At 44.6% G+C, this 14150-nt stretch overlaps 1 protein-coding gene and 1 non-coding gene across 2 annotated transcripts; one reads left to right on the top strand and one right to left on the bottom strand.

The window, feature by feature from the left end:
• The first annotated feature begins 263 nt into the window (after positions 1–263).
• On the top strand, positions 264–8757 carry Hopx (HOP homeobox). Its single transcript, XM_076864763.1, has 2 exons — positions 264–776; positions 7981–8757. The coding sequence occupies exons 1-2, from the start codon at positions 633–635 to the stop codon at positions 8056–8058; spliced, it is 222 nt and encodes a 73-aa protein (XP_076720878.1). The 5' UTR covers positions 264–632; the 3' UTR covers positions 8059–8757.
• LOC143406607 (small nucleolar RNA U13) lies at positions 3847–3950 on the bottom strand. The gene has a single exon (XR_013092247.1). It is a non-coding gene; the product is annotated as a small nucleolar RNA U13 (small nucleolar RNA).
• Positions 8758–14150: the final 5393 nt, after the last annotated feature.

Below are 14150 nucleotides of genomic sequence, written 5' to 3'. Positions count from 1 at the left end.
TGCAGGTGACTCAGTCTCCCATCCTAATCCCCTATGCTCTGTAAACCTGTCTTCATCTCTGTAAAACGGAAAGATCTTAAAAGCGCATCTCCACTTCTTCAGCTTTCAGAGGTAGGCTGCCCTGTGGGAAGTTTTTCTGGAGGAAGTGTGGGTGCGCAGCCCTCCCTGGCGCAGGCTGCCAAGAACGCGCGGGGGAGGCGTGGCCGCAGCGGACTCGGGGAACCCACCCTCCCATCTGTCGTCCTCACCCGGGGAGCTCCCCCTCCCGGGAGATAGCTTTTAAGTCGAGTTTTCAAAAGCACCTCTCGGAGAGGGTGCGGTGCCATCTTCCTCCGCACCAGCCTAGGCTAGGTCGGGGAAGTCGCGGTGACCAGTCCTGCGAGGCAAGAGGACGCGCCGCTCCGCTGTGCGACCCCTTGTGCAACCCGGGAAGGTCGGCCCCGGGGAGGGCGCTCGCGAGCTCCCGCCGCTGCCTGCGGCCACCGGGGACTCACGCAGCTGGGCAGCGGGAGGGGACAGCCGAGCACAGTGGTCCAGCCGCGTCCCGAAGAAGTTGGGTCCCTCCGGTGCTCCCCGCCCGCGGCCTCGCTCACGGCAGCCGCTTCTCGCTTCCCGGCAGCCGCGCCAGGACCATGTCAGCGGAGACGGCGAGCGGCCCCACGGAGGACCAGGTGGAGATCCTGGAGTACAACTTCAACAAGGTCAACAAGCACCCGGACCCCACCACGCTGTGCCTCATCGCGGCCGAGGCCGGCCTTTCGGAGGAGGAGACCCAGGTGAGTGCCGCACGTGCCCCGGCGCCGGACCCGCTAGGGCGGAGGAGTCCCCGTCGCCTCCCGCCTCGTGGCCTCCCGCCTCGCGCCCTCGCGTGATCGCGGGCGGTTTAGAGCCCGGACCCTGCCTCGCTGCCACCCCGCAAGCCCAGCTCCCTGGTTCCCAAGGGCGCCCCGTCTGCCCTCCTCCCTCAGCCTGCGGTGGTTGCCCCAGGATCGGCGAAGGCACCATGGTCACCTTTATGTCCCCTGCTTTTCCACTCTCTCTCTCTCACAGCCCGGGATAAATTCTGTCCTCCCTCTGGGCTGGGAGCCGCGTCGGTCGCCTGCTCTTGTTTCGATTTCCCTGGCAGCTTGGTATCCCCTCCGGGCTGTGGCGGGAGACCTTCAGGAGCATCTATTCTCAAAGGGGATGTCACAGTTGGAAGGGACCTTAGAATTTAACTACAGATTCAGTCCTCAGATTTGGCAAATGAGGAAACTAAGGCCCAGAGGGAGGGAGTTGTTAGATGGCAAGGGTCCTTAAGCGTGTTTTCTTCACCACAGCATGCCCCTCTTAGCTGCAAAACTGGAATTGTACCTAGCCAGGCCAATTTGGCTCAGATTTTTTTTTTTTTTTTTTAATTCCCTGGTTTTAAGGTTTAGAGTCTTTTTCTGGAGTTTTTCAACAATGAAGACATTTGACATCACAGCTGGAGGGGAATTGGCAGCACATACCCCTTAAGTGCTCTGATTTTTAATTTTGTTTTAAAGAACTCTCTTATTAATCCCCCACATTGCTTAGAGAATGCAGCACTTGCCTATGTGCAATGTTGGAGTCTTTAGCTGACTTTTTTCTTTTTTTTTTTTTTTTTTTTTATAAACCCTGTCCAAACTCTGGCTTCTGTTTTTCCTTCCATCATGAAAAGACAATTTGTTACCAGTGATAAACTACTTGGAACTGAGCTAGCATTTCTTGTGGGAACCCAAAGCACTTCACACCTCTAATCTCAAAGCTAAAGCAAAGACATTGTTACTATTCCCATTTTCTAGAGCACCAGGGACTCTGTCCTCTCCTCACCATGCTCATTTGAAGCTTAAAACCTTGTAATCCATACTCCCTAGGATCCTAGAACCAAGACCCTGGACCCAAACCCAAAATGATTTCTGCTAATTAAGCCAGAGGCATTTTGGAAAACCTGCCCATGGATAATCTTCTCCTTCACAGATCAAGTAGAAAGGCAAACATATCTGTTTCTAGGAAATGGAACAGCTGTCTGATTAACCAGAACCAGAACTAAACGGGAGGTGATTTATTGTAACCCAAGTCTAACAGCTCATGTTTCTTGGAACCCCCTGAGGAGGCAGCCTGCTGAAGTTTGAGCATTTTAAACCCCATGCTATATTTAGGAAAGAGGAATGATTATAGAGACAGCTCATCATTTTAAGGCTGTAGGATACTGTAGGGACAGTACCAACGAGGATGGTAACCTTTTCTTAGTGTCTGATTGTCCCATGGCAAGTTAGCATTAATCCCTTTACTTGTAAAGCAGAGTAATTATGTTAATATTTGTTGTTCACTATTTTGTGTCTGTGTATATTGTGTGTGTGTATGAGAGAGAGAAAAAGAGAGAGTTGGAGAATGCTAGACATCAAACCCAAGGCCACAAGCATGTTAAACTTATACTCTATTCTACCACTGAACTACACCCCCAGCCCTGTGTAGATCTTTGGAATGGATAATATTTGCCATGTGTTGTTCAAGGAATCCTCTAAGTATTGTTATTTATTTGCCACCATAGCATGAGGGTAGATACTGTTAGCCCAATTGTCTAGATAAGAGTCTGAGGCTTAGAAAGGTTAAGTAACTTGCCCAAGATCACAGTTAGGGGCAGCCAAGCTAGGACTTGAACCTGGGAAGTTTGGTTTCACAATCCGGATGGAAACCACGGGTTGGGTAGGAGGGAAGGACTGAAAACTCATATTTCGTTCTGAAAAAAAAAAAAAATCCATGCATTAAACAATTATCACTCCAGGCCATAGTCAACAGTTCCTCGAGAGCCACCTGATATTAGAGAATTAAAACTAAATCGGGGTAGGGACAGAAAGAAAGGCACCTGCTTCTTTCTGTGGATGAGGTCTGCAGCCCAGACACCTACACATCAGATCCACCTGCCCCTCTCAGGCAGCCCTCCCTCCATTCCCTCTCTTCTGCCATCCTCAAATAAACAAATGGTAGACCCAGCCCTGACAGCAGTGGGTGTGGGTGAGTCAGCCTCATAGCAGGGGCCCCTTGGCTTCCTCTTCCTGCCATGGGGCCAACACCTTCTTCCTCCCTGCGGCTACCACAGCTCAGCCTGCCTCTGTCTTCCTGCCTAGACCTGCAGGGAGGCATCTGGAACACAGAGCTCAGAGAGAAACAGCTTAGCAAGTTTCAGGAAAGAAGACCCCTAGGTACTTCAGACAGCCTGTCCTTGGTCACTTCTTACTAGACTGGGTCTCATCTTCCCAATCTTTCTGCCCCCCACTCCCGCCATCTTCATCTGTCCTGGGAGATGGGAATGGTTCTCTAATCTCCTCAAACAACTTATACATTTTTTTTAAAAGTGTCTTCTACAAAAAAGAAGAGCATCTTTTGGAGATATAGTGTCCAATGATGAACTTTCAGGCATTCATGAAATTATTTTTATTTGTAGCAGTTCTTTTGGGGACCTTGGAATAGCTCCATGGAGGCCAAGGCCCGCTGGGCCCAGATGTAAGCAGGATCTGTATCAACACATCCCTGTCTCTGTTCTTCACCAGTGTGGCTCTTTTCACGCAGCAAGGTCCAAAGCCAAAATAATATTCATCACATAGACCTGAATTCATTCACCCTACCCTAGCACCAGCCACCTCCAGATAGAATCACACTTAATTTTTCTAGAACAAATAATACTTTACAGCAAGAAAAATAAGCATGAGATACTCTTATGAGGCAATTCCTGCAACGACTCACTACTGATGATTTGACAGGGGCAAGAGGAGCTAAAAGGTGGACACATTCTCTGACTAGGGAAGGTTTGTGGACCTCTTTTTTTCCCTCCAACCCTCCTTACGTCAGTTGAGTTTGTACTGACATCCTAAAGTTTGAGGAAGGCACATCTCTCATGATGGCGTGAAAACCTAGTCATTGCAATTATGAACCAACCACAAAAGAATCTGCAGCTCTCTTTATAGCAGTCCCACTGTAGGACAAAACTCTCTGCTATGGGGGGTGGGCAGGCAGTTATTCAGAGTGACATGAGGATGCTCTAATTTTTTTAAGTTGTATTGACTAGGATCCTAGAATGATTTTTCCCTTTCTAAACAGTAACCTAAACATCACCTACATTTAAGTTAGTTGAACCTGTTTAGAATGCCTCTTTTTATCATTCTAAAGTCAGTGTTAGAAGGGGCTGGGAAAGCTCTTTCATCAGCCCTCTGGGAGCCTAGGATGATCCAGTGTTCTCTATTTTACAAACACACACACACACACACACACACACACACACACACACAATTCAAGTGCAGTGTAGTTGGCATTGGTTCTTGGAGAAGTTTCCAGTATTTTTTTTTTTATCTCCTCTTGATGTTTTGGGCTTGTTCCCAGAACCCAGTGGTTTTTAGTTGTTGGATGTTTTATCTGTGGAATAAAGACCTCTAAAGATCTCCCCGTGAAAAGAATGAAATGTTAGTTGCTAGAGAAAAGGATACGAACAATGTTATTTTGCACTAACTCCTCCCATCCCAGTGTCTCATTATCATCTGTTCAATCAGAGTAAATAAATCTCCATCCGAGGGTGAGGGTAATGAGGGCACGCATTTATAAGCAAGCTAGGGATGAATATCTTTCCCAGGGGATGACGGAAACAAAGGGAGGGAAGGACAAAGCCAGGTGGAAAATCAGCATAGATGTAACTGAGACATATAAGATTCCACTGTGTTGGGGGGTGGCGCAAGTGAGGGATTTAATGGTTTTTGTTGGATAGCAACTGGTTTGTTAAATTATTATGTATGTATTTGATTTTAAAATAAATATATATATATATATTTGGAAAATAGTTGAGCTTTTCTGGCACCTCCTCCCATCCCCAGTGCTAGAACTCAATTGGTTAAGCATTTGGATGCCAACTTGCAAATTCGCAAACATGTTCCAGGCTGAAGCAGTTTTCGGTAATGCCATCAATATTCCACCTCACCCCGTGGTGTAAAGATGTGGGTGGTTCTTTGAATGGGGCCAGCTCAACCATTTTGTCTTAAATGAGTTCTGATAGAAAGTGAGATTTTCCTCCTCTAGGTTTTAATTAGTCAGTCTTTAAAATGCTGTCATTTATTGGGCTCTGGTCACTGGAAATCCTATTTAATCAGCACTTGAGGCCTTGAAACCCCACAGGGCTACCTCATTAAGGCAGCTGGTGTCACGCTGTGCTCAGGCCAGAACCCAGAGTTAGCTGAACACACATATGGATTCTAGAAGAAAATGGGCCCAACTTTCACAGAACTTGGGTTGAAGCCACCAAAGTTATGGGAGCTTTCTCTTCTCAAAGATTAGTGATCCCCAGGAGCAAAATATGGCATCCAGGGAGCAACCCCCAAAGAAAGGGCTTCCCTTCCCTTCTTGCTGGCCTCTGCTCTGGCTTTAGATTCCTTTTCTCCGCTGCCACCCCCTAGTATAAAGGAGGATAGACAACTGACCTTGACAGCTGTGTGTGGCCGTGAGGTGCACCTCTGCTGTACCAATCGGGGCGTTGTGGTGTGGCCCTGTGACGTTCATCCAGCCTAGCACTGACGCAGAGCCCCAAGCCGTCCTCGAGCCTCACACCCTTTCTGGTGCCACAGTCTGTCCTCCAGCACTTGTCCTTACAGGCACTTCTGCTCCTGTGGTTTTTCCCACTTTCTTCTGATCTTGAGCTGACTCTAAAACTCCCTTTCAGATCTCTAGATCTCTGCAGAGATGAGGTCTTCCCCCAGTATGGCCCTAGAGCCTGGTGGCCCACTGTTCTGAGGTTGAAACTGCATCTGAGCAGCCATCAGGTCATGCTAAGCATGGAGCCACTCTAGATGCTTCCCTCTGCGCCGCCTCCATCAGCACATCCCAGGTCTGGTGTCTCAGGGCTGGGCTGTTTCTGTCGTTTCCTTTCTGTCCCCTCATTCCCTTGCCCCTAGAAGGAGCGAGTTTCAGAAAGCTCAGAAGGGACAGTAGAGACATCCCCCACCACCAAGCTTACTTCATTTATAGAAGAGCTGAGTGATGCTCTATTTTTTAGGGACTTTTTTTCAAGTTTTCATAACTAAATAGTTACAATATAGCTTCCCGGTGGAAGGGCCCAGTGCTGCAGAGCCCTGGGCCACCTCCCCAAGCAGCTTGCCTGTTTACACCGAGTGACAGGCACTACCTTCATTCCCAATGTGTGCCATGACACGTGAGCCACTGGGAAGCACAGAGGTGGACAGAGCTTGGGGATCCCGACTTCCTTGTAGAGCTAATCTGTTCTCTCTGGTGGGGATCGAGCTTGCTGCTCTGTTTCCTCACTACTCCCCCTTCAAAGGAGTTTGTTTGGGGTTTTTTTGTTTGTTTGTTTTGTTGTGTGTGTGTGGGGGGGGTTCCTTGGCAGTATCAGGGATGGAACCCAGGGAGTCATGCGTGCTAGGCAAGGTCTCTACCACTGAGCTATACTCCCAGCCCTTTTTACTATTTGTTTGAGATGGGATCTCACTAAGTTACCCAGGCTGGCCTCAAACTTGCAATCCTCCTGCGTCAGCCCTCTGAGTAGCTGGGATTACAGACATGAACCACCACACCCTACCAATTTGTTTTCTTAAATCCCAACTTCTTAAATCCTGATCAGCCTGATCCAGATCCCAGCCCTATTCCCAGCATGCTTCTCCTGAACGCTCACCCACTCCATAGCATAACAAAGACAGCCATGGACTAGGAGAGTAACATACTGCATTATCACAACACATCACAATGTTTTAGTCTTCCTATGGTACCAGGTCTAGAAGCATGCCATCAGGAAGATTCCCCAAATTATGGCCACTTCTTTTTCGGGGGCGGTACTGGGGTTGAACTCAGGCACTCAACCACTGAGCCACATCCCCAGCCCTGTTTTGTATTTTCTTTAGAGACACTGAGTTGCTTAGTGCCTCGCTTTTGCTGAGGCTGGCTTTGAACTCACAATCCTCCTGCCTTGGCCTCCTGAGCTGCTGGGTTGCAGATCTGTGCCACCTCGCCCGGCACAAGATCACTATGAGATGTGACTATGTGAGTCATACAGAGCTGGAAGATTCTAATAAACTTAGGTCCTCTCCATCTTCAATCACTGCTCAGTGGCCCTGGAGCAGGAGAGAGGGGGCTGGCCCACTCCACAGATCCCTGAGTGCTGCCAGGTTGTCTAGTGCTCAGTTACCATTCATTTTATTCCTCAAAGTCTTACTAATTAGCTGTCATTGAGCGAAGCCCACAGTAGATCAGCCATAGAGATCTATCTGAGCATCAAGCAATGTCTTTAATTCCTTTTATTCATTCAACAAACATTGATTAATCTCTAACTCTTGATGCAATTGTGATGATAATGAAAACAGTTTCTGTTTCTAGAAGGATGTATAGATTTTTTAAAAAGTGAATAGTCCAGGAACTGTGGCATACAATCATAATCTCAGTGACTCAGGAGGCCAAGGCAGGAGGATGGCAAGTTTAAGGTCAGCCTCAGCAACTTGTGAGAATCCTGTCTCAAAATTAAAGATAAAAAGGGCTGGGGATGTAATTCAATGGTAGAATACTCCACTAGTTCACTCCCGAGTACCAAAAACAAAACAAAAAGAAAAGTGAATGCATAAGCAAATAATTTTTTTAAATATATTAAAAGTTCTAAGAAGGCAACAAAGTACTAAAAGCTATAAGGAGAACCTACTTTTGATACGAGTGGTCAAGAAGACTTCATCAAGAAGGTTCTATTCAAGCTGAAAACTGTAGATCACAGAAAGACCCTCAGATAAAGAATATAGCCTATTCTAAGCATAGGAAATGACTGTGCAAATGTCCTGAGACAGAAAAGTTGGGTGAAATGTGAGAAACGTTTCACCATGAACCCATCCCTTGCTTCCCTCCTTCCCAACTGGGCCACAGAGAGGCTATGTTTTAGAAAGTAAACAGGCATTTCAGTTTCTCAGTATGTGACAGATAATCTTGCCCACTTCTCTCTTCCAGAAATGGTTTAAACAGCGCCTGGCCCAGTGGCGGCAGTCGGAAGGCCTGCCCTCAGAGTGCAGATCTGTCACAGACTAAGGAGGCCCCGCACCAGCAGCTCCCCTCCGTGAGGTCCATCTGCTGATTCTCCTCAACTTCACCATGCCGTTTCAACTTCTCAGTGTAATGATGTATGTTCCATTGTTAGCTGTCCTGGATTTAACACAATGCTGTGTTTTTTTTAGCTGTACATAACTAGAAAATAACAACCAGAAGCTAACCTCAACTTCCATATAAAGCAGTGGCTTGGCTGGGAACTCAGTGTGGCTTGCGTTTCCCTCTGGGTTGGAATGACAGATGGTGTTAAAACCATCTAAGTTTGCTTTGGACCCTCACCTCCCAATGACAATTTGCTTTTGCCATCCATTTCAAAACAAGCAAGGCCTCTGTTGAAAAGATAACTTGATGGAGCAGGGAAGGCATTTCCTTCTGAATCTCCTTACCTAAGTTTTTCTCCTTATGTTTCGTTTTGATACATTTTTGGTTGGGTGAGAATACAGAGGTGTATTTGAGTCGTTCAAATTTTATAAAACAGTTCCTTGGCATATAGCTGCATTAATTGGGAAAGAACCCAGATGGATTAGAAGAAACGTCAACCAAAATGCAACTCCAGAGATTCAAAAAGTCTTGAATTTACCTTATTTAATGCATTTGTTAAATTTATTTTGCTAAATAAAATGAACTGCTTTTTGTCTCCAAAATGGTATTCTAAATAAAACCTTAACTTTTTGTTGAAAATGCATTGAGTCCTTTACAGATTTTTTTAACCTAATAAGAAACATATCAAAGAGAAACAGAATAGTTCTTCCTAGGAGCTGAGAGTTGTCATTGTCCAAATCCTTGCTTTTCCAAGTGTGGTCATTAGCATTAGCGGTGAGGCCTGTGAGACTCCCAGAATCTCAGACCCCAATCCAGACCTATGGAATCAGACTCTACATTCCCACTGAGGTCCCCAAATGGTTTTAATGCATAGGAAACTTTGAGCAGCACTGATTCAAAGGACACCACCGGTCAATTTTCGTCAATTTACATCCATTTGCTAAGGTAGCTCATTAAATGTCTTAATGGTCTCAGTCAAGAGGTGTCGGATTGCATGGAATAGTAACTTGGTAACAGATGAACCAAATAGACAAAGGTGGGTAATCTTGGGCTGTTCGAGTAGTTCCCTAATGCTGTCAAGGAGTTAGGGTCCCTCCGTATTCTCAACTTTGCTATCTTTAGCACTTGGCTCTGGAGACGGGAGAGGAATGCTGGGACTGAATCTGCATTTCAATGATAGTGGGGGGAAAGGAGGTGGAGGGAGGCAGCTAGAGCAAGTGCTCAAGCCAAAGGCAAATGCCAGCTCAGACTTTCCCTTTAAAAATGTTTACATGGTGGGGCTGAGATTGTGGCTCAGTGGTAGAGCTCTTGTCTAGCACATGTGAGGCGCGGGGTTCAATCCTCAGCACAGCATAAAAATTAAAAATTACAATAAAGGTATTGTGTCCAACTACAACTAAAAATTAATTTTTAAAAAATATATTAAATAAAGGTATTGCATCCATCTACAACTTGAAAAAAATATTTTTAAAAAAGGTTTACACACACATGCCAGGCAAGGTGGCATAGGCCTATAATCCCAGTGGCTCAGGAGGCTGAGTCAGGAGGATCACGAGTTCAAAGCCAGCCTCAGCAAAAGCGAGGCATTAAGCAATTCAGACCCTGTCTCTAAATAAAATACAAAAAAAAGAGGGGGGGGGGAGTTTTACACACACACACACACACACACACACACAGCCTGGAAGTCCCCACTAGCAGCTTTCTCCTACATCTCACTGGCCAGAATGGGTCACAAGGCCAGCACTAAGTGAATCTGGGAATCTGGGAAGATGCCCATTTGTGATTGGGCATGGGGTACAGTTGCTAAGAAGGAAAGCCTGGAGGTGTAGCTGGGTGATAGGGTGCTTGCCTACTGGGTTTAACCCCAGCACTGCAAAAACCAACCAACAACAACAACAAAAAAAAAAGCAAGAAGGAAAGAGCCAGGCATGTTGGAACACATTTGTAATCCCAGCAATTTGGGAGGCTGAAGCAGGAGGATCGCAAACTTGAGGCAAGGCTGGGCAACTTAACAACACTCTGTCTCAAAATTAAAAAAATTAAAAAGGCTGGGATGTGCTCAGTGATTCAAGTGCACCAGCAACCAGCATTCGATCCCTAGTAGACACACACACACACACACACACACACACACACACACACACACGGAAAGGATGGATATTGGAAAGGCCACTAATAATGTCTATCAATGCAGCCAGGAATGATGCTGGTGAACACTTCTGAACTCTTACCTACAATTCTGGCTCAGTTTTCCAGTTCTTTAAAATAAAGAGCCCAAGAGTAAAAACACTAATGATTGTTCTGAATACAACTGTTTACAAGATCCTATTAAACCTCCTTGGCAAGTTTCCTCTCCCTACCTTAAAACATTTCTTCTGTAAACAAATAGTGAGCCTGAACAGAATAGCCTCATCTTGGCATCCTCCCCTCAACCTAATTAGTGATGGTCTAAGCATCTGCCAGCCACAGGGTTGGATGCTGACTTTTTTTCTGGAAAAAAAAGAAGGGTGAAGGCAGGGTTTGTAATATACAGCCTTTATTGTGTTGAGGCACATTCCTGGTGGGGATGAGGCAGAAGTATGTCTCTATATTAACACTTGATCATAGAGAGCGTTTTTAAACTTTTCTAAGCATTCTCACAGATACTGGATACACATTGAGAGGACCGTGGGCCAGTGACACAGAGCACAGATCTGCTCATAAAGTAATGAGAAAGAGAAGCTGAACCAGGTCTAAGACCTAAGTGGGAAGTCTTTCCAGCCCATCTGAGCCATGATTCAAGAACAATCCAGGACAAGAAGAGTTAACCTGTGGGCAGAAATCTCACTTCCCTTGAGGGAGTCTAGAGTCCTTGAGTGCCCTAGTTGGGAAGGAAGGAGGATTCAGGGTTCTTTAAGATGTGAATTTGTTCCCAAGACTAATCTTCTTGGGTTTGCTTTTTTAAACCATAAAATAAAGATTGTAACACTTTACTAAAAAAGAGCCTCTTGTTAATACATAATAATTACCATTGCTACAAAGTACTAAAGTGCATAGGGCGGGCTTATTTTGATCCATAAGCCTTTATGAGAAAACAGAGCTCCAAGTGTTATCCTAGAGTCTCTGCTGGACACCCAGGGTCAGGCCCCTAAGGGATAATATCCACCCTAGGCTGAGAGAAATTGCCCAAGCTCTCTCTCCTCCCCTTGTGTCCTAGCTCCACTACTGCAGACCTGGCACAGATCATCCTCAAAGTCCCTCACTGTGGCCATTCAGGCTATAGAAGCTGGAAAAATGAAATACTCCCCTTTGTACTCACACTTGAAGTGGTTGTGGTGATGTGACACTGTCTACCCAATGAGACTTAAATTGAAGACTGGGGGTGGGGCTTGAAAGGAGCATTTTTGCATTTCTTATTTTATTTTTTGAAATGCTGGGAATTGAACCCAGGGGTCAGGGCATGCTTGGCTGCATTTTTGCATTTCTTTCTTTCTTTCTTTGGCTCTTTTTAGATTTACATGACAATAGAGTATATTTTGACATATCACACATACATAGAGTGTAACTTTCCATTCTTGTGGTTGCACTTGATGTGGAGTTACACTGGTGGTGTATTCATATATGAGCGTAGGAAAGTAGTGTCTGATTCATTCTCTTTCCCATTCCCATCCCCCCTCCCTTCTCTTCATTCCCCTTTGCCTAATCTAATGAACTTCTATGCTTCCTCCCCCGCCCTTATTGTGTGTTAGTATCCATATATCAGAAAGAACTTTTGGATTGGCTTATTTCACTTAGCATGATAGTCTCCAGTTCTAATTTTTGTATTTTTTTGAGATTTTCAATTAAATTTATTTTCTCTGATACATAAAAACTTAAATATAGTACATATTAAGAAGGGTACCATGGGATGGTTTGATACATACAGACATTGTGTAATTTTTAACTCATGGTAAAGGTATCTATATTCTCATTTATCATTTCTTGATAGTAAAACTTTCAAAATAATTTATTTTTGAAGTGAAGAGTACATTTTTGTTATCTATAGAGTCATACTACTGTTCAATAACACAACAGAACGTCTTGCTCCTATCTCACTGTAACTCACTACCCCTTATCAATCTTTCCCCATTCCTCTTAACCCTACTCTCCACAGCCTCTGGTAACCGCCACTATACCCTTGTCTTGTTCCTGGTGTTAGAAAAAAGGGTTTTCAGTGTTTCCTTCAATCAGCATGATGTTGGCTATTGTGGATTTGTAATATATAGCCTTTATTGTGTTGACGCATATTCCTTATAGATTTAATATTTCTGAGGGATTTTTAAAATTTATTTATGTGTTCTAATAAGTTATACATGACAGCAACATGCTGTCAAATGGAGGGCAATTTTTGATTTCTCTGGTTGTACCCAAAGTAGGGTCACATCATTCATGCAATCATACATGTAATTAGGGTAATGATGCCCATGTCATGTCACCATCTTTCCTACCCCTGTGCCCCCTTCCCCCTTCCTCTTTGCCCATCCAAAGTTTTCCACTCATCCCATGCCCCACCTGATTGGATTGGCATCCACTCATCAGAGAAAACATTTGGCCTTTGGTTGTTTGGGATTGGCTTACTTCGCTTAGCATGATAACACCAACTCCATCCATTTACCTGCAAATGCCATGATTTAATTCTCTTTTATTGCTGAGTAACACTCGGTTGTGTAATTTTTGCATTTCTTGATAAAAGGTATACAGTAGGCTGCTATCCTTTTCTCCTGTTTCGACTTGAGCTAGTTTCATTTGTTAACTGTAGAAATAATCCAAAAAGGAAACATACAACATAACAAACAAAATTCATAAAAATTACTCAGGATCACACCACCCAGAGGTAACCACTTGATTCTTAGTATTATGGACTACCATATTGAAGGGGAGGACTACTTTCTGCGTATAAATACACAGAGATCAGGGAAAAAATACTTGATATTTAGAAGTTGGTTGCAGTTTGAACTATTGCCCTGAGAGAATGAAAAGATTCTCCCTAAGGAAAAAAACTTGGCTTTTTGTTTAGAAAAAGATCTTGATATATTTGGGGGACTGTCTAAAATATAGATCTAGAAGGAGAAGAGGGGAAAAATGACTATGCTCATTTTTTTAAAAAAAGTGTAAATTCAGTGCTTTGTCCCATGGAAACTCTGGTAGGAGAATATTTGGGAACTTTTGGCATTTGAACAAGGAAGAGACTGAGGAAAATATAATGTCAGTTGACCCAGAAGAGGACCTGTGAGAGAGTGGTGGGCTTGGCTTAGGATCTTTATGCTGTTTCTTTCTGCTCCTCTTCTGCTATGTGTACATTTCAGAAACTCCTCCCACTTCATACAATCCTGGTAGAACAGTTAATTCCTAAATGTGTCCTAAATGCCCCACCGACCCCATGATAGGTGGACACATGACCAGTATGGCCAATCACAATTCCAGGCCCTGAAGCAATGCAGAGGCTCCTAATGTAAGATAAGCCAATCAAAGTGATCAAAAGACCTTTACCAGAATTTTCCCAATTGATCTGGAGATGATTTCCCAATTGATCTTACATGGAAAGTCCTGAGGATGGACTGGTTGCAGGAAGCCATCCTTCAGCCACTCTGTAATGGGAGACGATGGAGCTAGCAGAGATGGGAGTTAGAGAGAGAGAGAGAGAGGAGAGAGAGAGTCCTGCAACTCTGATCAACATTCTTCCCGTGGTCTACCTAAGCCTTCCTATCTCTATGAACTTGTGAATTCCCTTCATAGTGTATATCTGTGATTCATCATAAAAGGAGTCCTGACTAATGGCATGATGAAGAAAGGAAGAGAGAAGTATGGAAAGACGAGTATCAGCCACTGGGATAATTCAGAGCCCAGAAGAAGCAGTTCAACAAATCTTGAAAACAATTGGGCAGAGTAGCAGACTTTTCTTACTCAAAAGGAAATTGAGGGGAAAAAAATATTTTTGCATATTAAAGGAAAAGATAAATAGAATATTCGCAGACATCCAAGTTATGTTCTGTTTTGAAGTAGATGCAAATGTG

The sequence above is a fragment of the Callospermophilus lateralis genome, chromosome 8 (genome assembly GCF_048772815.1).
Source record: "Callospermophilus lateralis isolate mCalLat2 chromosome 8, mCalLat2.hap1, whole genome shotgun sequence".
Classification (NCBI taxonomy): Eukaryota; Metazoa; Chordata; class Mammalia; order Rodentia; family Sciuridae; genus Callospermophilus; species Callospermophilus lateralis.
Note: the sequence above shows the minus strand (reverse complement) of the source record. Positions and strands in the feature narration are given on the sequence as shown.